The following is a 27,014-nucleotide window of genomic DNA, read 5'->3' as shown; positions in this document are numbered from 1 at the left end:
ATACCAAAATGGAAGTGTGCCATCTGCTCAGAAGAAATGCAAAAGTTTTCTATGAAAAACTGTTAGTCTTGCCTGAGGGATTTCTGTGAAGCTGGGGTGTGTGTTGGGGTAAAGTAAAACTTTTTTGCCCTATTTGTTGCTATTTTTGTGGATCCTGACTTTAATTCTTTATTTTGTACAGCTCTGTTCCCAATCCAACCCCATTTAAGTCAATATAAAGATATCATTAAGCTGGATTCTTCACTGGCTTAAACCTTGCACAGACTTTCACTTTCACAAATTTTAATGTACAATAGAACCTCAGAGTTACAAACATGTTGGGAATGGAGATTTTTCGTAACTCTGAACAAAACGTTATGGTCATTCTTTTAAAGGTTTACAACTGAGCTTTGAAACTTTACTTTGCAGAAGAAAAATGTTGCATTTAACCATCTTAATTTAAATAAAACAAGAACAGAAATTATTTCCTTACCTTGTCAAATCTTTTTTTAATCTTTCCCTTTATTTTTTTTAGTAGTTTACATTTAACACAGTACAGTACTGTATTTGCTTTTTTGTTTTTTGTCTCTGCTGCCTGATTGAGTACTTCCAATTCCAAACGAGGTGTGTGGATGACTGGTCAGTTCGTAACTCCGGTGTTCGAAATTCTGAGGTTCTACTGTATCTGCTGTCCCATCAAGCATTTGGCATTGGAAAATCATGAAATGTTGGAGGGTTGAGAGAGAGCATTAATTAGGGAAGACTGTAAACACGTCACTCTGCCATCTCCACAGTCAGCTGAATGGGGAATAGATCACTTCTGTTGTTATTTCTCTAATAAATTTTTACTCTGCAAATGGCAGTGTGTCTCCACTGCCTGTCTGCTTCTTATTCCATAAGCAAAACCTATTGTCAAATGGTATGGGGAGGGGGACTTGGCAGCTGTGCCCATCCCTTGCAATTCGGGCACTTACCCCAGGAGCGGTGCCAGGGTTTTTGACGCCCTTGGCGGCAGCGCTCCTCCTCTGAGCATTCAGGGGGTCTGGGGTCTTCAGCGGCGGTGGTCCTTCAGCTCCACGTCTTTGGGGCACTTTGGCGGCGTGTCCCGGAGCGAGTGAAGGACCCACCGCCAAATTTCCGCCGAAGACCCGGAGCCCCCGCCACCGAATTTCCACCGAGGGCTGCAAAACACTCCCCCCCACAAATCCTGCCACCCTAGGTGAAGCGCCGGCCCTGACTTACCCATGGTGCTTCTGTGATTATTTTTTTTAATCCTGCATTATATTGCACGGGTAACATTAAGTCTGGCATTTCCTAACTTTTGAGATCTTCCTAACTTTACAACTTTAACCATATCCTTTTGATGTAGTTTTTGTGTGTGTGATGTGTAACAGAAATCCACAGTGTGCCCTGGAGATGAGAATTTTCTCTGTGAGGGACAGAAATGTAGCTTACTCACTGGAGGAAGCTTGAAACATCTTGTTTATCTGGTCAAGGTATAATAATAGGTTATGGGGTGTAGGTAATATGTGAAACAAAGTACTCCATGATTTTGGTGGGAAAGTATTTTGATATTTTGTCATTTTGCTTGATTTTAAGTCAAGGATTTCTGAGAATTGAACACTGCATGTATTTATTATTTTGGATGTTTATTTAGGAGTTTTTGAGGAATGGTAAATAATATTTATTTAATGTTTCCATATTGCAAAAATCTATATTGGCAGTATCCCAGATAAGCTTATACGTGTGTTTTGGAGAGTGGCTGGTGGTTCTGGTTGATTGTTAGTGTTGACTCAGACTAAAAGACAATTGTAAGATCTCTAGAAAAAGAGATCCTTACAATGTCACCCTTATGATGTATATGTGTCACTTCCCATGTGACTGCTTTTGTTGTTGTTATTGTTGACACCCCATCCTCCATCAGTCCCTCCCTCCTGTTCTCTTAATTTAGGACTCCTAGCAGAGTTTTCAACTATTGAATTTCAATACCCTGAGTTTGCAGGAGGTGCTTAGCACCTTTCAGGATCAGACCATTAGATTATAAATTATTCTGAGCAGGGACTCTGCCTTTATTTATTTTCTGAAGTGTCAAGTACATAAGAACAGCCATATTGGGTCAGACCAAAGGTCCATCTAGCCCATATCCTGTCTTCTGAAAGTGGCCAATTCCAGGTGCCCCAGAGGGAATGAACAGAACAGGTAATCATCAAGTAACAGAGGCTAGGGACACCATCCCTGGACATCCTGGCTAATAGCCATTGATGGATCTATCCTCCATGAATGTATCTAGTTCTTTTTGGAACTCTGTTATAGTCTTGGCCTTCACAACATCTTCTAGCAAGGAGTTCCAAAGGTTGACTGTGCGTTGTGGGAAAAAATCCTTCCTTTTGTTTGTTTTAAACCTGCTGCCTATTAATTTCATTAACATTAAAATAAGTTCATTAACTACAAAAGGATAGATTTTAAGTGATTCTAAGTGATAGAAAACAAACAAAACCAGAAACTGAGCTTAACATACTAGATAGGTAGGATATGAATTAGCAAATTCTCACCCTGAGTGATAAACAGGCTGGCAGATTCTTAAGGCACAAGCTGCCATGGCTTTGCAGATTGTGGTTTGCCAGGCTTTGATACACAGGCTAGAAATCCCTCTAGCCTGGGATCCTCACTTCCCACAGTTCAGTCTTTGTTCCTCAGATGTTTCCAGGTGTGTTGTTTTAGGGAGAGTGAGATCCCATCATGATGTCATTGTCCCCCTTTTATATCATCTTCTTCCCATTTGCTGGAGAGCTCTTTTGCTGTGACCTGGGACAAACAGCTCCAATTGTGTAGTGCTATCTCTGAGAGGTTTCTATTGTACACAGGTCCTGGAGTAATCCTTGGGCTTGTGTGCATTTCCTCAATAAGCCATTTACATTGTTTGAGTTTTTTACTGTTGTACCTGAAAGGATGCTTGTGGGTGTTTTCAACCTCACATCAAGTTTCAGTAACACATACATAGCCTAACTTCACATACGATGATAACACATACAATCCAACGAGATATCAATGTCTTGCAGATCAAGACTTGTAGAATGATACCTCACAAGACATACTTTGTACAAAACATACCCTAATTACATGACAGTGGTGAATATTGGGGTGCCAGGGTGTCACATCCTAGTTCTTGTGTTATGAGAAGGCATACCATGGATTTATATAGAGACAATATGATATTTTCTGTCTTATCTATCCCTTTATTAATGACTCCCAACATTGTTTGCTTTTTTGACTACCGCTGCACATTGAGTGGATGTTTTCAGAAAACCATCCACAATGACTCCAAGATCTTTTCTGAGTTGTAACAGCTAATTTAGATCCCATCATTTTATATGTATAGTTGGGATCATGTATTCCAATGTGCATTACTCTGCGTTTATCAACCTTGAATTTCATCTGCCATTTTGTTGCCCAGTCACTCCGTTTTGTGAGATCCTTTTGTAGCTCTTTGCAGTCTGGTTGGGACTTACAAAACTACTTAGGATAGTTATCATCTGCAATTTTTGCCACCTCACTGTTTACCCCTTTTTCCAGATCATTTATGAATATGTTGAATAGGACTGGTCCCAGTACAGACTCCTAGAGGACACCACCATTTACCTCTGTCCATTCTGAAAACTGATCATTTATTCCTACTCTTTGTTTCCCATCTTTTAACCAGTTACCAATGCATGAGAGGACCTTCCCTCTTATCCCATGTATGAAGTGGTATAATAATTACTATTAATCTTTAGCAGTTAAAGTTGTAAACTATAAATGAATTGTTCTTGGACTATATATCATCCAACAGTATTGTAAAACTTTCTGTAATATTTTAAAGCAAAACTTCTCTTAGAATAAAAGGCACATCTGTCTGTCTCTCCACACAACTGTGCTTTTGTTGTTTTGATGAATATTTTCTTTCATAATAAAACTTTCCCAGTATGATCTCTTTGCACGATGCTGCTGTGTGAATTTCAAGAGAAGTTCTTTCAAGGGATGATATAAACTGTGATTACTCGGTATACATCTCAGGTACATTTCTTTGTTTGTACACTACAGTGAGTTTTGCAGATGAGGTAACAACTCTGCTTGAACTTGTCTCTGTCACTTTGTGGACAGTGCTAGAAGAGATGGGAGAGACAGACTGGAGTCCTGAGAAACATACCTACATCTCCTCTCCTTGCCAAAAAAAAATAAAATAAAAATTTCAGATAAGAAACAAGTATGTATGATCTTATTAGCTGTAACACAAGAACAAGGATAGAATAGATCTTTTTGAATGATACTAGATGAGATAGGAGGAGAAGATTCACACATAGGTAGTTAGAAATAACCACACCAGAACAGATTAATAATCCATCTAGGTCAGTTTCTCATCACTAATAATAGTCAATGCCAGATGCTTCAGTAGAAATGATGGAAAATCCTCTCTAATGCATTGAATTTAGTAATATTGGATCAGGGGAAGGAATGCCTCCCTTGATCCCTGCTGGTGAATACTCCGGAAGCATAACCTTGTTCATTTCATCCTAACTAGTGTGACTTCAGATGTTGTTTTGAGTCCCATGCATAGCTTTTAAATTTTGATTTCTACTGAACTCTTTAACTCACAGAACTCATAAACTTTGTATTAATGACGCTAATTAGAGATTGCTTAAAACGTATCTCCATCTGCTTGTTCTGCACTCTAGCTCTTGTATTGTGAGTCAATCAGGATCCAGAAGGCCTTCTAAAATAATTAGAGCACTAATTATTTTATAGTATCATAGAAATGTAGGGCTGGGAGGGACCTCAAAGTAATCAAGTCCAGTCCCCCGCACCATTGCAGGACCAAGTAAACCACCTTCTTGTCTCCTGAAGAATCCTTATTTTTTCAGGTTTCAGAGTGGTAGCCGTGTTAGTCTGTATCAGGAAAAACAATGAGGAGTCCTTGGTGCCACAAGGACTCCTCGTTGTTTTTGCTTATTTTTTCAGTCTCTTCTTCCACTGCAGCCTGCTTCATTTTTCTTCCCTCAATGTTTTCATAGAAATCAGAGGAGGGAAATGACTCGCTAGGTCCTCTAGTCCCTCCCATTGCAGGTGCAGGATTGTTTTCTACTGCATTTAGTGTTTGTCAAGTTTCGTTTTAAAAGTTCTCCAATCATAAATACTTTAGTTGACGGGGCACTAGCGAGAGATCATGTGCATGTGGCAAAAGACTTAAATTATGTATGAGTACAGCTTCTAATATACAAATACTGTATCATAGAACACAGTTGCCAGAGGAAAGGAGATTCCAGTCAACAATGCACAGTACATTTTTTCTCTATCTATATAATTCATAATGTGAATTCTGAATTACAGTATCTCCTCACTTAAAATTGTTCCAGTTAACGTTGTTACGTTGCTGATCAATTAGTGAACATGCTCGTTTAAAGTTATGTAATGCTCCCTTCTAACGTCGTTTGGCAGTCGCCTGCTTTGTCCACTGCTTGCAGGAAGAGCAGACCGTTGCAGCTAGCTGGTGGGGGCTTGGAATCAGGGTGGACCGGCAGTCCCCTATCAGCTCCCCTAAGTTCCCTGTGCTGCAGCTGCCCAGCAGGCTAGCAATCGGCAGTTCAGCTGTCTCTCCCCCCATTGCCAGTGCTGCTCCTGCCCTCTGCCTTGGAGCTGCTCCTAGAGACTCCTGCTTTCTGTGCAGGTGGGGAAGGGAGGGGGCTAATGTCAGGGTGTCCACCTCCCCCCTGCTCCTGCAACCTGCTTACCCCTTCTCCATATAGAGCAGGAAGGGGACACGGACGGAGAGAGACAGAGAGAGCTTGGGGCAGCAGCTGCTGTCTCAACTTCCTGATCCACTTAAAAAGACAATGCACTTAAGAGTGGGTCAGCTTACTTAAAGGGGCAGTGTGCATCTCTCTCTCTCCCACAGACGAGGTGTGTGACTGTCTCTGTCTGCCATGCTGTCTCCCCTCCCTCGTGTTCGTGCTGCCTTGTAGGAGAGGCTATATTAACAACAATGTGTTAACCCTTGAGGGCTCAGCCAAGTGCTAGTTCATCATTTAGCAGCAAGGCATTCCCTGGGAAATATCCCTCCCTCTAACTTCACCACCTCAACCAAGCTTCACAATCATCATAGCTGTGAACAGTATTAAATTGTTTGTTTAAAACGTATACTGTGTGTATATCTATATAATATATAGTTTTTTGTCTGGTGAAAAACATTTCCCTGGAACCTAACCCCCCCCATTTACATTAATTCTTATGGGGAAATTGGATTCGCTTAACATCGTTTTGCTTAAAGTCACATTTTTCAGGAACATAGCTACAACATTAAGCGAGGAGTTACTGTATATTCTGTATTCTATACTGTATACCAGAATGGCTCTATACTACAACCTGACATATGTTAAAGAGCAACTTGTGAACATCTTCATATTATAGACTGGCCTGGCATGTGAAAAGAGCTTTTATGTGTTAATGGTGTTTCCAGTCCTCTTGACTTTAATCCATACTTCAATCTAGCACTATAGAAATGTCTATAAATAAATGTGTAGGATGCTGTCGATATGCACTGCTGCAGAGAGGATGAGCAGTCCAGTGGTTAGAGCACTAGTCTGTGATTCGGGAGTGCAGGATTTAAGTCCCTTCATTGCCATAGCCTTCCTACATGACCTTGGGCAAGTCACTTTGTCTGTCTCCATTTCCCATCTGTAAAATGGGGATAATAGTTTTTGCCTACCTCACAGAGGCATTGTGAGGATAAATACATTAAAGATTGTGAGCTGCTCAGAAACTACAGTAATGGAGGCCACATAATCACCTTAGATAGATTTCCATATTTAGTTGCACATTGAAGGATTGTCATAGTGGGTTTGCAGGAATTAAACCTATGGTGATGGGTGCTTTATAGCTATGGATAAACCTGGTATGTCATGAATGCTGGTCCCACAGCTGGCCAACGTCCAGGAGAGATGTTAGTTTGCTGTCAAAGGTCAAAAAGCACCTTTTTAAAAGCCAGCCTCCATCAAACGGAGTTCTGGCAGTGGTCAGAGGGATGAGAGAGCATATCTTTTGGTTGTTGTTTACACAGAAACGTGTCTGTATATCTTCATGGGATTTGTGTAATTCTGCCATGCTGCTGGGGCTGTCCAGTGCACAAGAGTTGTGACGGCTGTGCACAGCTGCAAGAGGGGAGTTAGAGGGGTCAGGAGCCTGTTGAAGTCTAGAACTATTGAACACAACTTTACCTGGGAGGAGCTGTGTTGCTGAGGATTGGGTAACCCTGTCTTCCCCTCATGGAGGTGGATGGATCTCATGCCACTTAATTGCAAATATGTGGGACTAAGGGAGTGGGGCCTCTGCATTATCGTCTAATTCCTGAGGGAATCTTCTTAATCCTTTCTCAACCCCCTTTCATTTTGTTTCAGTGTGATGGGGATATTTTTGGGGCTGGCACCTCCATTAATATCCTTCACCAACCGTCAGTCAGCAAGGGGATGACCCCACCTTCACATTAGGATCTCTGGCATGAATTGTTCCATTCCATTCCTTTGTGTCACTTCTCTTGAGCTCAGTTGTCTTAGCTGAGGATTGAGATTCCACTACTGGAAGGGAACACTTTTGAGTGCTGCTGGAAGCCTAATCTGCTAGTGAAGAGTTTAATTAACTTGAGTCTGAATTATATTCTCATTAATATTACCGTGATGGCTCCATACTACAAACGGATGGGCTCAATGGGCATAATCCTGAAAATGTTTACTTGCAGGAATAACTTTGCTCCCACAAGTAGACCCACTGAAAATAATAGAGCATATAAAGTGTCTTATATGCATAACAGTTTGGAGAATGAGGCCCTAAAGCAGCATATATCAGGAAATTTGCAAGGTTGCTGTAGGTCAGCAGTTTTAGAGGCACTTTTTAACCTCAGTAGGGCCCTTGCTTCAGTTCAGTTTATTTAGCTAGTACTAGCAGAATTTGGAAAAATCACCTTTTGTTGAACACTCATATTTGGAACTTTTGTTTTAAATTAGATGTGTGTTAAATACTATAGATGGAAGATAGGGATGGTAATTCGTTCTGGAAGGGTAATCAACTCTTTCCTGTAAAATACCTCTCTTATCTCATCTATTCTGCTCCTCTAAGAAATTTCCAGCTCAATACCTAGAGGGCAGACAGGTGCTGTCAAACTGTGGCAGATGTTTCTGCCTTAAGAGTTTCATAATATTTAGTGTTTCATTGTTCTCTAAAGAAGTAGTAATAAAGTGTGAGTTGCAAGCAGTAATGGTGTATCTATCTGTCTGTGTCTACAAATAGTTATAAATCTCTTTATAACTATCAACATATTTCAGTGAGGGCAACTCTATTTGGTTGGTTTTATAAAAGGAAAAACCTCAGATGTTCAGATTTTGTCTCAATCAAATACACACTCTGTCTGTCAGCCTAATAATTATGTAATCCTTCTGTCAGGTGGTGTCAGCACCACCCAAGGCTGCGTTCAATATCTAAGGGTTCCTCTTAACATTACAAAACAAAATCAGCTTAAGCTCTCATCCAGGAATCTGGGAAAACTAAAAACCAGCTTGCTCTCTGAGTGCCACTGTTTATTTAGGTGCCTGTGGGTTATAAAAGTGCCTAGCTTTAGACACCCAAACTTGCAAATTTTGGCTTTAGTGACTCGTAGAAACCACACAGGGAGCCAGCCACTGGCTGAACTAAGAATAAAGGCCAGAAGTCTAGGTGCCACTGCATTGTGTGACAGGATTCTTCTGGCAACTCTGTTCATCAGCTGGTATTCATGAAGTGTTACCATCCCTGAACCACAACCTCCGTGAACAATTTATTCCAATTTTAATCCTGTCATCCAGAGTGCTTGCAACCCCCCTGCAAATTTTATACCCATACTCTCCACTCCATTATCCAAGTCATTAATGAAAATATTTAATAGCTACAGACAGAGGACCGACCCCTGAAGACACCACTAGATACCCCCTCCCAATTTGACAGCAAACCATTGATAACTACTACTTTTGAGTGCTGTCTTTCAACTAGTTACGTACCCACTTTATAGTAATTACATCCTGATCACATTTCCCTAGTTTGTGAGAATGTCATGTGGGGCTGTGTCAAAAGTCTTACTAAAATCAAGATATAGTCAAGTCTACAACTTCCCTGCATTCAACAGGTCAATAACTCTATCAAAAAAGGAAATTAGATTGGGTTGGCATGATTTGTTTTTGACAAAGCCATGTTTGCTCTTCCTTATAATCCTGTTATCCTCTAGGTGCTTACAAATTTGTTGTTTAATCATTTGTTCCAGTATCTTTCCAGGTATCAAATTTAGGTTGACTGGTCTATAATTCCCCAGGTCCTCTTTATTCTTCTTTTTAAAGATAGGTACTATGTTTTACCTTTTCCAGTCTTCTGGGACCTTACCCATCCTCCAGCAGCTCTCATAATTGCTAATGGTTCTGAGATTACTTCAGCTAGTTCCTTGAGTACCCTAGGATGAATTTCATCAGGCCCTGCCAACTTGAACACATCCATCTTATCTAAATATTCTTTGACCTGGTCTTTCGCTATTTTGGCTTGTTCCTTCCCCCTTGTTGTTAATATTAATTATGTTTGAGTATTTATTCACTAAAAGGATCAATAGTGACTATAAAATAGGCATTAAACACCTCAACTTTCTTCAATCACGAGTTATTAGCTGTCCTTTCCCATTAAGCAGAGAATCTAAACTTTCCTTTTTACCTTTCACCTAATGTCTTTAAAGAACCTCTTCTTGTTCCCTTTATATCCCTTGCTAAGTGTAACTCATTTTAAGCCTTAGCCTTTCTGATTTTGTCCCCACATACTTGTACACCTCTACCCTGATAAAATGCGACCCGATATAACACGAATTCAGATATAACACGGTAAAGCAGTGCTCTGGGGGGGCAGGGCTGCGTGCTCAGGCGGATCAAAGCAAGTTCAATATAACACGGTTTCACCTATAATACGGTAAGATTTTTTGGCTCCCAAGGACAGTGTTATATCGCGGTAGAGGAGTACTATTCTTTTTTACTTCTTCTTAGCAATTCCATCCATGTTTCCATTTTTTTTGCAGGATTACGTTTGGATTTTCAGGTCATTAAAGAGCTCCTGATGGAGACATATTGGCCTTTTCCTCTTCTTCCTATCTTTCCTTAGCATCGAGATAGTTTGCAGTTGTGCCTTTTAATATTGTCTCCTTGGGAAACTGCCAGCCCCCCTGAATTCCTTTTTCCTTTAGATTTTCTTCCCGGGGACCTCACCAGCAGTTCTCTGAGTTTGTTGAAGTCTGCTTTTTTGAAGTCCATTGTCCATGAATAAGGAAGAACCTCTTATGACCTTACCCAGGGTACAATCTGCACTGCTAACAGCTGTGTCCCCTCAATACTCGAGCCTGGGGTGCCTTTTACACTGCTTTGCTGGAAAAACCACCACTCCTGATCTTGCTCACATACAGCTTCTAGCATGCAAAATTACTCCCAGCTGAATTACATGAATGCTGCAGCCAGTCACTCATGAATTACATACAGGGCAACACCAACAAACTTTCAGACCCAGACTTGCCCCCTAGAAATGTGCACCTTGTACTGCCCAGCACCCTTCTGGACAATACAAGTAATAGAATGTCTGTCATTTCATCAATGGAAAATGATATGCACAGACCCCATTATCTCAAGTGGAGTTTCCCAAACACTTCAATCCAAAACGCACACTGGTTTAGATAAAACAATAAAACAAATTTATTAATTACAGAAAGATTTTAAGTGATGACAAGTAATGAGGCATAAAGTCAGAATTGGTTACAAAGAAAATAAAAGATAATCTGTAAACTAATACCTAATTTAGCAGGCTGAATGGATTCAAAACAAAGGTTTTATCTCACCATATGCTTACAGCAACCTGTACTGGCTGAACAGCCTCCTAGCCATGACCCTTTCCTCAGTTCAATGATGCTTCCTTTGTCTTTTAAGCATTGTAGCTGCCATGAGTAGAGATGAGGGGAGAGACGTGATTTGCGTGCCTCTGTTTCTCATTCTTATACCCTTCTCCCCTCTTTGAGGATTATCTCCAGCTGGGGTTCAAGCGACAGGCCATCTGTTTACATGGAAACTCCCATCTGTCCCATTGTCAATGTGTAAAGTTCTCGCTCACACCCTTCTTCCTGCCAAAGAATGGCCATTTAACTAGGTGATACTCCATAATAGTTCATCTGATTATGCTGATACATGGCTGGGGCGCCCGTGTGTCTGTCTCTGAAAAACTGGCTTGGGCCTGCTTTTCTTAAACTTGGAGCATGTTATAAGAATGTTATACAATAGAATCTTATAACTGTACATACAATGTTGCCACACATATTTCATCAGGATAATAAAGTTAATCAGATTGAGATTTTTCAAACGATGCCTCACAAGACATACCTTGTACAAAATTTATCACAGTCTTATAAAAAGAGTGAAAATAATGGTACACACCGTCATACCTCTCTATTATCATTCTTTGGGAATTCAGTGGAAATATAGGTGTAAAGACTGCCAGATCAGTCTCATGGCATCTTTCAGTCAGGCTCTCAAAGTACTTTGCAAACACCAATGTGAGCCACCTAGTGCCTTATTTTCAGAAGTGTTGCTGATCCAGTGCTCCCATTGACTTCAGCATCTCTACAGATCAGACACACTTGCTGAAATCTTGGCCATATTGAAGTCAATAGCAAAACTCTATTTGACTTCAGCGAAGCCAGCATGTCACTCAAGGTTTTGTAAACTGGACACGCAAACCTCATGGCACGCAAAATTAATAATTCTGAAAATATGGCTGTTTATATTATTCATGCTCATAAATTTGTTTAAACATGTAAACATTTTCTAGCAGATTATATACAATACATCATGTAATGTGATCTAGGGACTAATGATGTGCTGTACTGGTATTTAAAAACCGTTTCCTTCTAATGAATCATATGCTGACATGATTCTTTCAACACAATCCTCCATTGAGTTCCATTGAAAAATTTATGGCACAATATGGCCCATGTCTCTTCCTGTGGCTTAATGACATATCAACCTTTTGAGAATGTTTTGTGTTAATATCTGGGAGTAACTATTTGAGGCAGTTCTGAGAAAACTTGACACTCAACACTCTTGAATTATAGTTGAGTGGCATGTCTAATTCCCTGAAGAGCACGACTAAGATGTGTCTCTTAAATCGTAGCAGCTTTGTTGTACTGAAATGATGAGTAAATGTGTCCATATAAATAAAATTTACAATCCAATTTGTTGAAAAGTAGTTTGCTAATCCTCAGAACAGTGGTTTCATTTAAAACATCAACATGCCCAAATACAGTACCAAAGAGTGAAGAGAAATAGAACTGTCACTGCAATCTGTGAAAGAGTTTCTCAAGTTTCATGCACTTCACACAGGGAATATTACATGGCCAGTAGGGTTACGATTCAACCAGGAAACACCAGTTATTTTAACCCATCTCTCAAGTAAATGTACAGTTAGTAATTCTTGTTAGGATATAGGAAAGAATCCTAAATATTTCGTAAACTAAATAGATCTATTGATTGCTTTAAAAATACATTTGGTTGGTTTTGTAATACCATTTGATTTTGAAGAAGGATGGTTAAAAAGAATTGCTGACTGTCTGTCGCAGACCTGAAGAGTTGTCACCAAATACAGGCGAGTCTCATCTTATGCGCATTTAACATGAGCGAATTCTGCTTTGCACAGTCGGCAAAAACAAAACAAAAACAGAAAGAGAAAAATAACAATTTAAATACTGTACCTGTAGTGTGGGTGATTCCGCCCACCACTACACTCAATGTAATTTTGACTATACGCGATTTTCGCTTTATGCGCTGACAGCGGAACGTAACCCCAGCATAAGATGAGACTCGCCTGTATATTTACTCAAGTTTCTGGGTTTCTGGCTATAACTTTTATTAAAAACCTCAAGCTTAGCATTATCCCTGAAATAACCTTTGTTTTTTTCTCCCTTTTAAGGGTTACTGAATTTGCTGATTGTGTGTGGTTTGGATATTAAGACATACTTTTGGAAAACAAAACCAAGTGCCCTCAGAATTTGTATGTCTGCTTCTTGAACTAAAAGAGTTTTCTGGGACAGACACAGATGCATGGGAAAGGGCTGGCCTCATTTTCTCCTGTGGTTCAGGGATGAGCTCCTGAGCTTGTTGGACTGGTCTCACAACATGACGATGTTCCAACATTTGAGCCCTTCAAATTCAAGCAATGTTTCTTTGTTTCAATGAAGGGTCAGCCATGTTTTATGCATCTGGTTGGTCCCTGCCTTAATATATGGGGTGTATTAGACTCTGATCTCAGTGCAAAGATATTGCCATCATAGTGTTGTAATAATAATGCCAGAATAATAATAGTTCTTTGTCCATCATATTATCTCTCACACACACATATATAAAATCATTCTGTGCTGGACTGAATTCCATATTTCATCCTTGCTTTATTCCCATCTTATATTTCATTCACATCTGTCATCAGATTTCTTTCCTTTTGTACTTCGTTACCCTATGAACTAAGCTATCTTGGTTTTTCCATTCATATTGTACAATCACTGCCATCTGCTTAAACTCTCCATCTCGCTTCTTCTTGATATATTATTCTAATTTCCCACTGTGACAGGGAATAAGAAAGGAAATGATATAGTGCAGCCTCAGAAAGAATTATAACCCCAACTCCTAGCAGAAAAAGAAGCATGTGTTTTGGCTCTTGAAAACCAGAGCAAAGTGTCAAGTCACAGGGAGGTAAAACATCACATGTCGTTCTGCAAACTCCATCTGAAACTAGGTGAAAATTAGACCACTCTTTCTGAGGTTCAGCCTCTTCCCATGTGGTGTTGCTTATGTCCATGTGCAACCTCTTCCTCTCTCTCTACCCCTCTTCCCATGAAGACCCAGGAAATATCAACTTTGATACCCCCAAGTATTCAAAAGTCATGAGCCAGAACCCCCCTCCCCCAAATCATGAGGTTGGCTTAAAAATCAGGGAAATTTTTTTGTTTTTTGTTTAGAAAGACTAAATCTTGTGTTTTGGTCAGTGGGAAGAATAAATGTATTTGATCTCACTATCTCTTTCACAATAACACTGTAACCTGGGATGATGTTGAGTTTGTATTCCTGTCAAATTGTCAAGACTGCTTTTAATGTCTCACTATTGTTTATTCCATTTTAGGGAAGTTTCTACAATTTCTATTAAGTTGAACTGGAGAAAACATTAACAAATAGTGGGTATACAGAAGTAACAAAAGCTAAATGTTTTATGCAGAAAAGAGTCCCACAAGTGCACCCAGCTATGAAGAGTGAACTATACTCTCACATTCTGTGGCATTGCAATCCAATCTTGGAGCAAATCACAAATGATTATTTTGATGCAGCTATTTACACTGGTCTGATTATATGGAAATAAAGCATTGAAAGAAGGTGTTTTTTGTTTTCTTTACTCTTTTGCTGCTGTAAATGAACTTGCCTACTCCAATTAAAGAGGGGGTTTTGTTTGTTTGTTTTTTGGGGAAAGTAATAACTACAGGATTGAAAAGGCCTCATTCAAAAACTTGTTCATGTGTAAGACGTGAGAAATAGGTTGATTCTGAAACCATTACTAAGTTTTTAAAAGTGGTGAGTGGGACTTTAGCCACACAAATCCTATTATCCTAATTATGTGAATGGATAAATCTCCGTGGATCACACTGAAAAGTCACATCTGTGCTGCAGTGTACCTACTTGGATGAAAACCCAGGGACCAGTTCTTCCATCCTCACTTGGTTTGAATAGCATTTTTCTCTGCCAATAGTCCTGTTGAAGCGAATGGAACATAATGTACTATGCAATGTAAGGATGGTAAAACTGACCCCCATTTTAATGACAAGTCAAGGAATGCAAATTGATCAACAGGAAACATAACTGGGCAAACATACGTATGTTTAGACAATGCAGTGGCAGATATCAGCTGCAGTTAAGTAATGAAAAATCAAATCCTATTCCCACTGAAGTCAATGGAAACTTTGCCATTGATTTCAATGGCAGAAGGATTGGGAGCTTTGTTTAAAGTTACCTTCCAATTTATTCTCACTTTTCCAGTATGCTCACATTCTTGATACTTACTGTTTTTCTAGTGTTTATACACTAAAATATATTGCCAATTCAAATACTGTTGTCTTGTACTGTAAAAATCTGAAATAAAGGTTTTGTTTTGGCACTTTCACAAGAGGAATTTTTCCACGTGTTCATAGCCTATTCTACACTGCTAACTGTATGTAGGAAAAACACCCTAATCCTTATAAAATACTTTTAGTGAATTAGCGTTAACTTTATGGACTGGGTTTGCCATCCACTGTGGTTATATCAAATTTGAAACAAATAACGTGACTAATTCTGTCCAGTTAAAAAAGTTTGTGACTGTGGCTACCATTCTTAGTCCTTCTGCACATCAGATTGTATTTATATTTAAGATAATCATTCTAGTGACATTACTGTTATGGTGTTGTTTTAAGCTGCTGACTACATGGTATGTAATCACATTCAATGTTGTCTGAGCATTTGAGAGGGCCAATATGTGCACCCCGTCTTCTCTCACTGAACCTCCTCTCTTATTAATCCCTCATTTTAACAACTCTATCCTTTTCTCAGCACTTGAGCAATTTGTATCCCTCTCCACTCACCTCTTTCTGCACTACTCATGCTGATGTTTGAATATCCTTTGTGATCACAAGTTCACCGTGTGGCTCCTGGGGAAACAGGTGATGCAAATCAGAGCTTATTGTCTATCAGGCCAAGTGAAAACTCATCTTTCTGTCTACTTAGCCTCTCTCCCAAGTTAAAAGACACAGGTTCTTTTATCATTGGCTATGTCTACACTTATGGTGGCATGTAGAGTACAGCGTACTCAGGTAGCTACACGTGTAGTGTCTGTAGTGAAAAGCTCCAGCAGCATCCCCGCTTCCTCCTCTGTGCCTGAGCCTTTCCCTGCTGACAGAGCCTTTCATTGTGGCAGGGAAAGACTCTGGTAGAAAGGAGGCAGCATGAAACTACACTGCTAAAAATAGCAGTATAATTGTGGGAAGTACTGCTGGTGCCTGTAGAAAGCAGTGTAGGGTATATACCCTCGGGGTTCAGGCATGTAGGGTGCTTTATTCTACTCACCTAAGCCGTGCCTCACCGTCTACACTGCAGTTGATACCTTTGCTAGCTGGATGTGCAGCGTATGTACTCTACATACTGGTGTAAGTGTAGACATACCCATTGAGGCAGTTTGTAATGCATGTTGCCCCTTCTGTACTGTTTGACTCAATTATCCCCAACATTTCCGCACTCATCTCATTCTCCATTGAATGCAGTGAGGAGTTTCCTACATTCCTACTTTCAGACATACAAAAGATAATTCATTGCTGCTGCCAGGTATCCAGCAATCCCTTGACACACCTGCATGACAGCTCCCCATTCATCTCCCTTCTCTTGGCCATGCAAACTATCAGTAACTGTTGTCCACCATCACAAGCATCCTCTCCATCCCTGAATCCAGTTCAGCCCCTCCTCTGGTCATGAAATTCCATGATTTCCCCTAGCTCTGTGATGTTATAACCATCCACTCTTCTGCCTGATCCGCTGCATTATTTTGCCTTCTCTCAGCTGCCTCACTGCTACTTTCACAGTTGAATGTTGCAATTTCGCTTGTCCAGCCTAGTGTGTCAGGAACTCTTTTATCTCTGTCTCTTACCTTAAAATCTTCCTGTTGTCTTAGCTATGAGTGACTCTAAAACCTACTTAACTTTCTGTTACCCTTTCCCTATTACCACTTTCCTCCAGTTTCCCTGTAATTTAACCACGCCAGCAAGAATATTAACAGACATCTCCACTGCTTCCAAAGTTCAGTTTTCTCTTCCGTGACTCTCCTCCGGTTTTGTACATTGCTTTTCCTTTCTGATTGTACAAGAGACACTGGGCCAGATCCTGAGCTGGTGCAAATCAGCACAACTCCATTGAATTCAACAGAACTATGTCCTTCTGCACCAGCTGAGGACCTCCCCACTTGGTGACAGCTTTTTAGAATTATCCATGTGTTCTGTGATCTGTCCTACTTCATACATAGCAGGTTTTATGCAGTAAACATAATCTATATTCTGTTACATTCTAGAAGTCCAGTGCATATATCCCCAGGAATCAAAATGTAAACATGAGCTGCCATTTGATGCTATTCTACCAATATAGCAGTTTATGCTTTTTATTTCCTAGAACACTGTATTTTTAAGTAATTAATACTTTTTCTAAACATTAATTTCACTCAAATAAGAGTCTAGAACATATTGACAATATCTTATTAATGTATTTATTTTTAATAACCTTGCTCAGCATCATTTTTATGGTCTATAAAAAACTATATTGTCTTTTAAGTATTAAACTTGGAAGGAAAAATCCCAGAAATTTTTAATTGTCCTAGTGTCATTGTGATTAAATTTTATTTTCCATGTTATGAATTACAGAAAGTCAGTTTACATGTAAAACTCCAGCAATTGCAGACATTGTGATCCTGATAGATGGCTCATGGAGTATTGGCAGATTCAACTTCAGACTTGTCCGGCTTTTCCTGGAAAATCTGGTTGGTGCCTTCAATGTGGCTTCTGAGAAAACAAGAATAGGTAAGGTTTCTAAAGAAAATTCTGTAAGTTCACAGTTGAATTAAAACAAACAAAAAAGAAAACAACAATAAACCCTTGATTTCCAAGGTAGTAATGAACTTAATCCCTACATATTTGTACATCATACATCATCCTCTTTATTTGTCATGAATAAAAATATTAGGACCTGATCTTGAAAGCACTGTACACACAGAATTTCCATTTAAATCAATGGGAGTAACATGAATGGAAAGCTTGTAAGATTGGACCCGATCATTGTACACAAGGTATTTCTCATAATGAATTGTTATATTCATAAGAACATAAAAATGACCATGCTAGGTTAGACCAATGGTCTATGTAGCCCAGTATCCTGTCTTCTGACAGTGACCGCTGCCAGATGCTTCAGCAGTAATGAACAGAACATCATTTTTGCGTGATCCATCCCCTTTTGTCTAGTCCCAGCTTTGGCAGTTGGAGGTTTAAGAACATCTGGAGCACAGAGTTGGCTAATAGCCATTGATGGAGCTATCCTCAATTATCTAATTATAGTTTTGTCCTTCACAACATCCCCTGGCAACAAGTTCCACAAGCTGACTGTGCGTTATGTGAAGATGTACTTCCTTATGCTTGTTTTAAATAGGGTGACCAGACAGCAAGTGTGAAAAATCGGGACAGGGGGTGGAGGGTAATAGGAGCCTATATAAGAAAAAGACCCAAAGATCAGGACTATCCCTATAAAATCGGGACATCTGGTCACCCTAGTTTTAAACCTGATACCTATTAATGTCATTTGATGATACCCAATGTGGTCTTATGCAGAGGGGAAATAACACTGTTTTTCTTCATACCATTCATGATTTTTATATACTTCTACCATATTTTGTCTCTTTTCTAAACTGAGCACTCCCAGTTTTTATAATCTCTCTTCATATGGAAGTATTCCATACCCCTAATCATTTTTGTTACCCTTCTCTGTACCCTTTTCCAATTCTAATATATCTTTTTTGAGATGGGGCAACCAGAATTGTATGTAGTATTCAAGATGTGGGTGTACCGTGGATTTATATAGTGGCATTATGATATTTTCTGTCTTCTTATATATCTCATTCCAAATATCTGTTCTTTTGATTGCTTCTGAACATTGAATGGATGTTTTCAGAGAACTATCCATGATGATTCCAAGATCTCTTTTTATGAGTGGTAACAGCTAATTTAGAAACCATCTTTTTGTATGTATAAATGGGATTATTTTTTTCCATTGTGCATTACTTTGCATTTACCAACATTGAATTTCATTTGTCATCTGTAAAGACATACAAAGGGATCTCACAAAACTAGATGACCGGGGGACAAGTCATCTAGTTTTGCGAGATCCCTTTGTATGTCTTAGTTAAGTACAAAGCTGACTACAATTTTGAGTAATTTTGTACTATCTGCAAATTTTGCCACCACACTGTTCCTCTCTTTTTCGAGATCATTTATGAATATGTTGAACAGCACAGGTTCTAATACAGATCCTGGGAGGACCCTGCTATTTGCCTCTCTCCACTGTGAAAACTGACCATTTATTTGTACCCTCTGATTCCTATCTGCTACTGATCCAGGAGAGGACTTTCCCTATTATCCCATGACAGCTTAGTTAGCTTAAGAGCCCCTGGTGAGGGACATTGTCAAAGGCTTTTTGAAAGTCCAAGTACACTGTATCAACTGGATCACTTTTGTCCACATTTGTTGACCTCCTCAAAAAATTCTAATAGATTGGTGAGGCATGATTTCCCTTTACAAAAGCTGTGTTGACTTTTCCCCAACCATATCACATTTGTATCTAATAATTCTGTGCCTTACTATAGTTTCAAGCAATTTGCCTGGTACTAAAGTTAGGCTTACTGCCCTGTAATTGCCAGGGTTGCTCTTGGAGCCTTTTTAAAAATTGACATTACATTAGCTACCCTCTAGTCATTTCGTTCATAGGTTGATTTAAGTAATAGGTTAATCCCATAGTTGTTAGTTCTACAATTTCATATTTGAATTCCTTCAGAACTCTCAAGGTTCAGCTGGCCCTGGTGACTTAATACTGTTTAATTTATCAATTTGTTCCAAATCCTCCTCTATTGACATCTCAATCTGGGACAATTCCTCAGATTTATCACTGAAAAATAATGGCTTGGGTGTGCGGATCTTCCCCACATCCTCTACAGTGAAGACCAATGCAAAGAATTCATTTAGATTCTCCACAATGGCCTTGTCTTCTTTAAATGCCCCTTTAGAACCGCAAGCAGCCAGTGGCCCCACTGATAGTTTGTGAGGCTTCCTGCTTCTGATGTGCTTAAGTGTTCTATGCTGTTTTAGTTTTTGTGGCTTTAGCTAGTTGCTCTTCAATTTTTTTTCTTGGCGTGCCCTATTATATTTTTACACTTGACTTGCCAGAGTTTATGCTCCTTTCTATTTTCCTCAGTAGGATTTGACTTCCAATTTTTAAAGGATGCCTTTTTGCCTGTAACTGCCAGCTGTGTAGCCATGATGGCATTTTTTTGGTCCTCTTACTGTTTTTGTTTTTGTTTTTATTTGGGGTATACATTTAATTTGAGCCTCTACTATGGTGTTTGTGAGTAGCTCCTGCAGTCTGCAAGCATTTCATCCTTCTGACTGTTCCTTTTCATTTCCATTTAACTAGCTTCCTCACTTTTGTGTAGTTCCCATTTATGAAGTTAAATGCTACTTTTGCCCCTACAAGGATGTTAAATTTAATTACATTATGGTCATGATGACTGATTGGTTCAGTTATATTTGCCTCCTGGACGAGATCCTGTGCTCCCCTTAGGATTAAATCAAGAATTGACTCTCCCCTCATGGGTTCCAGGACAAGCTGCTCCACGAAGCAGTCATTTATGGTGTCTAGAAATTTTATCTGTGCATCTCTTCCTGAGATGACATATAGCCATATGTTCATCTCAGGTTTTAATCCAGTGCCTTTTGAAATCAACCAAAAGACTCCTATTGACTTCAATTGGCATTAGATCAGGCCTTTACAGTGGAATTTTTAAATGAAGAAAGTGCCAACAGACGGTTTCTATCATGTTTAAAACTGATTTGAACAATATATCATATCTGTTTTGCTACTTACATTTTAGCCTGTTCAAAGAGGCATTTAATAAAATTGTTCTCTTTCATGAAATGAGTTCTTGGAATCTTACTAAAGCCTGAAAAAAATGCACATTACCTTTTACTTAAATTCCTTAGCACTTGAAAGAAAAACCTAGAAAATACATAGTGGGAGTTGGCATCCAGAACAAATTAGGGAGTAATAAATTCATCTTTAAAGAGTTCAAAAGAACCCTGTTATGATAGCAAACTACTGATAGCCTAGTATGTATATACTTGAAAAAATGAATCTCATGTAATGTATTTATTTCTGGTTCACTAGGTCTTGCTCAGTACAGTGGGGATCCCCGAATTGAATGGCATCTGAATGCCTTTAGCACAAAGGATGCTGTTTTGGATGCAGTCCGTAATCTGCCATATAAGGGAGGGAATACATTAACAGGTACAGTATGTATTTTTGCATTAGCCACATGCTCCAAAATATGCCATGCTTCATTGACTTAAAGTATTGGGGTTTTGTTCTGTTTCTTAAAGGTGAATGTGCTGTTTATTTTTGAAGTTTGCCTAAGAGCTTGATCTGAAGTAGCTGCAGTCAATGGGAATCTTCATGTCTTCTATGAGCTTTGACTCAGGCCTCAATCTACAAAATTTGAGTGTCTATGATCTGTCTATGCCAAAACTAAAAGCAAAGGAAGTTCACTTTTACATTCTGGAAAGAGGATAGAGCAGCAAAAGTTCATACATTCATATATACACTGACACTGTTCATACACAAAACCTCAGCCAGTTGGAGAAAGAAAGTGTGTTGTTTTAACATCTGACAGTTGGGGGTGGTAAATTTTCAAAGAATCACCTGGGGGGTTTAGACTCCCATTAACTTTCATGGTATTGAAACCCTGCATGGCTCTTTGGAAATTTAGAGGTGGATAGCTGCGGGATACTTGTCAATATGATAAAATATATATTCTCTGGAGAGGAATCCCATAGCATCAGTGCAACACTTAATAGTCTTGGCTTTCTTGTCTGGAGGATAATGGACTGAAAGAGTAAATTATTGCCAAACTATTTTTTCCAGAGAGGCTTAGAAGTTTCCCTTTTCTCCTCCACCAATCATTATTTTGGTGGAAGGAATTATTATGGTTGGACTGGGAATAGAAGGGATATATTGTGGTACCATAGCTGAACTGATGCTTGATAGAAATACCAAGAAGCAAGTAATAAATCCACTATGATGATTATATTCTGACATTAGAGGTGGCTTTTGCCTAACCTCTTTTCATATGGCTTCATTTTAACTTTCAAATTAGAGCCAAGTTGCCTCTCCCAAATCAGTAATAATTTAAGCTTCTCCTCAGCTTGTGAGTGTAAAAAGTTTTAAAATAAAAGATTGTACTTGGCAACTGGATTTTAATGGCCTAAATTAAGTGGTAAATGGGTTTTTGTGCAGGATTTCTGCACGGGGTGAATTTCTCCCGTAAAACTTAGCACTGTCAACTCTCAGAGACTCTAGTGGGAACTGAGGGCAATGAAAGCTGCTCAGGATCTGTCCCATATTCAGTGGAACTAGAAGAACAACTTGTGGGAGGGTTTTCAGGTTCAGGCCTGAAATTAGCAATCTGATTTCCTGTTTCAGTGTCTTCTGCTGACAAACTAACTAAAGGCTGTTTCATTACAGAAATATCATCTGTAATTTGGCCAGCATTTCTAAAAATGTGTGTTAAACAGAATGTATATGTTACTCTTTAAAATACCAGTTCAGCAAATGACTTCAGCATGTGCTTAACTTTAAGCATGTGAATAGTCCTGATGCTTTCAATCTTGAGACGTCCATGTTAATGGTAGTCATGTTTGTAGTCCTTTGCTGAATTGGAAACCAAATTTACTAATAGATGAAATCCTCTAACTTCCCTGGTGGAGTAATATGTAGTGTAGTTGTAGCCATATCAGCCCCAGGATATTAGAGAGACTAGGTGGGTGAGGTAATATTGTTATTGGACCAAACTTCTGTCCAATAAAAGAAGAGCTCTGATGGCTCGAAAACTTGTCTCTCTCACTAACAAAAGTTGGTTCAATAAAATATATTACCTCACCCACCTTGTCTCTCTGGTGGGTAAGGTATGTGAGTAGCTCAGTAGCCCAGTTTAGTTTCAAACAAGTTTCTATTCTCTGTTTTAAATAATTTTATTGATTGGAAGGTTGCTGAGGACTGCTCCCATTTTTGCCCTGCCTTTAATTCAAGCTGCCTGTTTGGAACAGTATATTTTTAAGTGAAAGTTGTTCTCTTTTATAAATTATTGTTCAGTAGGAGGTTTCTCAGCATTCTTTACTTTGAGTAGAAAGTTAAACTTCAAAAAATCAATAAAAATACCAGTGTTACATAGACAATTTCATCAGCCAAACCATTTTTTTATTTTTTATTTTTTTTTTAGGTCTTGCCTTAACTTTTATTTTGGAGAACAGCTTTAAACCTGAAGCAGGTGCAAGACCCAATGTGTCCAAAATTGGTATATTGATCACAGATGGAAAATCCCAAGATGATGTCATCCCACCTGCTAAAAATCTGCGTGATGCTGGTGTTGAATTGTTTGCTATTGGTATGTATTCTAATGTATCTATTTATTGCAGTGTATTTTTTATAAGTCTCTGATCTTTTCTATCTATCTCGTGTATTTATAAGGGTCCTATCGTGTTTCTATCTGGATTAAACATCATCAAAATATTTTGGAAAATTTTAACTTTTTTCAGTATCCTCCGACTGTTAATGTAACTGGCATTTTAGCAGGATAAACATATGCTAGTTATCATCAGAATACTGCAAAGATGTCAGTAACACTTGTAATATTGGAAATTAATCCTTGTGATTAATTATAACTATCTGTAATTAACAGCTTGACTGTAGGCCTGATCCAAAGCACATTGAAGCCAGTGAAATGGGGAATGACTCCATAGACGTCAGTAGGCTTTGGCCAGGCTGCACGGCTTAAACGTTACACTGATTTCTTTTGTTGCAAACATATTCCTATTTTGTCTCTCCACTGTAAGGTGTGAAGAATGCAGATATAAATGAACTCAAAGAGATTGCCTCTGAACCAGACAGTACTCATGTCTACAATGTTGCTGACTTTAACTTCATGCACACCATTGTAGAAGGTCTTACGAGAACAGTGTGTTCAAGAGTGGAGGAACAGGAAAAGGAAATCAAAGGTAAATAAGAAACTTTGTTTGATCTTGATATTATACCAGCAAATCCAATTTTAGAATAGGGACAGTTTTGAACTAGTTTCTGACATTTTACTCTTTCTATGTACATTTTGCTACCAGGATGCTACATTATCAGAGAAGGTATTTTTTCTGGTGCGTATTTCACGAGTATGCTAATATCTTTTGCTTAGTTCCATGATAGTAATTTGTCTTTTGTTATTATTGTGTTAGGTGACATGAAAAAAAGTGCATTCATTTTGCTGTAGCTATCACCAGTGAACAGGTAAAAAGAGGGTATGCAGGTGTGCAGGTTTGGGGATGAATTAAAGAAGGAGCAAAGCTAATTAAGGCTGTGCCCTGGTTTCCATTCTAATCCCTTGTTTTCTTAGTCTCATAACTTTGCCAAACTTTCAATTTGAAGTTTCCCAGGCTTGGTCTCTACATGAAGTTGAACTTTTTTATTTTTATTTTTTTAATCTCTCAGCAAAAAAAACAACCCAGCATTTTGGAATACAAGAAAAGGTTGTGGGGGTGGAAAAATTACAAGTATACAAAAATTCTGCTGACCTTAGGACCTTTTGAGCAGCTGAAAATGCTAGGGGTAGAATGTTGAAATTCTTCAGAGAAATAGCCCTCCTTGAGAAAGTATCTTTGAAATGTTCCAGAGAAATGTATTTGAATTGACTGAGCTGTGACCCTGTAAAATCGTATGCAGCATATGCAAATGCCAGATGCATTTCCCTAAGCTTATGAAGTGCCTCACTGAGGAAGGCTGCATTGCACATGCATCTGAAGCTGTGTACTGAAAAGATGTTGCATTAGTAGGCTTCTCTCTTCCCCCTGGATCTCCTAAGAATTACACAGATGGTAGGGGGATCTGTGACTGGCCATGATCTGGGTGTGGGGGGAGCAGTGGATTGGAAGACATGGCCGTCAAAGGGCTCATGAACCAATGAAGAATCTCGGGGGGTGGGTGGAGGGAGAGTCTTGAGAGGTAGATGTCTGTCGAGTGTAGCTCCAATGTGTCTTGTCAGATACCACCCCACCTGCAGACCTGCCAAGGAATACAGGGGACAGGCTCTCTTGCTGAGTGCTGTAGCAGGTTCACAGCTGTGGAGATTCCTGGCTGGTTCTGGAACTTGGGGAGAGGGTGTTTGGAAGCACCTGGGGAGGGAGTGAATGCATGGAGGGCAGGCAACCAGGAAAGCTTGGGAGAACCATTGCAGTTGTAAAAGCGTTTGTGCTGAAACCTTTGTGTGTGTTGCATGTAAAGTTTTCCACATAAACCAATGGAGGCCTGGTCCTGCTGAGAATTGTATGTTAGTTAATATTAAAAACTGACTAAATAAATGTGCCCTCTCCAATTAATTCAGTTTCTAATGATGAGAGATCTTTGGGAACTCAGCAATTAGAGCAAAACCAAAACATTTTACAGGAGTAAAAATAATTTCTCTGTTATCTCATCTATAGGAACATTTGTTGCCACTCTTGGAGCTCCTACAGATTTGGTCACATCTGAGGTAACAGCCAGAGGATTCCATGTTAGCTGGACCCATGCACCCGGCAAGGTGGAAAAATACAGAGTTGTGTACTATCCCACTAGAGGAGGCCAACCAGAGGAGGTAATGGAGGGAAAATCCTATCAGGTTCCTGATTGTGAGAACTTCTAGTAGACATAAATAGAAAGAATTCACCAGTTGGGAATGATAGCACTTGATCATAGGCCTGATGCTGCTTCCATTTATGGGTATATCTACACAGTCAGTGGTAGCCTGCGGCAGCAAATCTCTGAGCCCAGGCCGACAGACTCAGACTTGTGGGACTTGCACTACTGCGCTAAAAGTAGCTGTGTAGGCAGAACTTTAAATTGCAGCTTGCGCTGGAGCACAGGCTCTGAGGCCCGCTTCACAGCCTGAGCTCCATCCCGAGCCACAACATGTACACCACTATTTTTAGCTCGTAGCATGAGTCCATGAACCCGAGTACATTGACTCAGGATTGGGGGCTTGCTACCACAGGCTGTGTAAACATACACCACAATCTGTGATTACATTGTTCAAGGGTAGGACCTAAAATCCAATATGTAAACTGTGTTTTTATTTATACATCAGCTTTCCTTGTTGGATCAACTCTGTATGATGCTATTTCAAAGGATACAGGACCAGAAAGGGGCAGAAGGGATAGAGTTTGAGCTTTGGAAACATAACTCATGTTAAAAAAACCCATGGATGTAGAGTTGGGGATCTGGCTAAAACTGACCAGGGGGCCAGATGGATATTTATTATTTGTGTAGCACCAACAGTTCACTAAGTGCTTTGGAGGTAGGTATGAAAACAAGGACACTGCATGAAGAAGTTTACAACTTAAGCAGACAACTTTCAGAACAGTATGGGAAGGGATGGAGAGTGGAGGCAGGACAACAAAAGCAGTATAAAGGGTGAGGTTAAATGCGTTTTATTTTTTGAAGATATTTTGTTGTTGTGGTGTGTGTGTGTGTGTGTGTGTGTACACAGGTATGTGCATGCAGTACTATAATGAAATTTTGAATTACATAATAAATATATCAGAAAGTGTCCATTACACAATATTGTTAATTTCCATTAGGCTAATTGTATTTTTAACATTTCCTTTGATCCAATGTGCTGCTTTGTATTGCCTTAAGATTCCTCATTATGCATATGTTTGCCATTCTGTTTCCTGGCTACCGTACTGTATACTAAGATACAAATGTCATTTGTGCTGTGTTAAACATAGATAGATTAACATTTATGTATCATGCCAAGGAGTGTCTTAGAAATATGACAGATAAGACAAACCGATAAGATGGATTAAATAGTAATAAAATGAATTTATTTTATACTTATTTCATTGAATTTTTCCCCAAACAGGTAGTGGTGGATGGAAGTGTATCAACAGCAGTTCTAAAAAACCTGATGTCTCTAACTGAATATCAGATAGCAGTGTTTGCTATATATATAAGTGCTGCAAGTGAGGGTCTCCGTGGTACTGAAACCACACGTAAGTATCCTCACTCAATTTGTTATGGACCTGACTC

General features: G+C 39.3%; 1 protein-coding gene across 2 annotated transcripts in view; it reads left to right on the top strand.

Moving 5' to 3' along the window:
• Nucleotides 1-27,014, top strand: part of COL14A1 (collagen type XIV alpha 1 chain) — a 165,668-nt gene that overhangs the window by 26,735 nt on the left and 111,919 nt on the right. For both annotated transcript variants that reach the window (XM_054019187.1, XM_054019188.1), the window contains exons 6-11: nt 17,519-17,674; nt 21,081-21,200; nt 23,188-23,352; nt 23,801-23,962; nt 25,430-25,581; nt 26,848-26,977. In XM_054019187.1, coding sequence (XP_053875162.1) covers nt 17,519-17,674; nt 21,081-21,200; nt 23,188-23,352; nt 23,801-23,962; nt 25,430-25,581; nt 26,848-26,977 — 885 coding nt within the window. The remainder of the gene's footprint in view (nt 1-17,518; nt 17,675-21,080; nt 21,201-23,187; nt 23,353-23,800; nt 23,963-25,429; nt 25,582-26,847; nt 26,978-27,014) is intronic.

This window comes from Malaclemys terrapin, chromosome 2 (assembly GCF_027887155.1).
Source record: "Malaclemys terrapin pileata isolate rMalTer1 chromosome 2, rMalTer1.hap1, whole genome shotgun sequence".
NCBI lineage: Eukaryota > Metazoa > Chordata > Testudines > Emydidae > Malaclemys > Malaclemys terrapin.
This window is presented reverse-complemented; position numbering and strand designations above follow the sequence as displayed.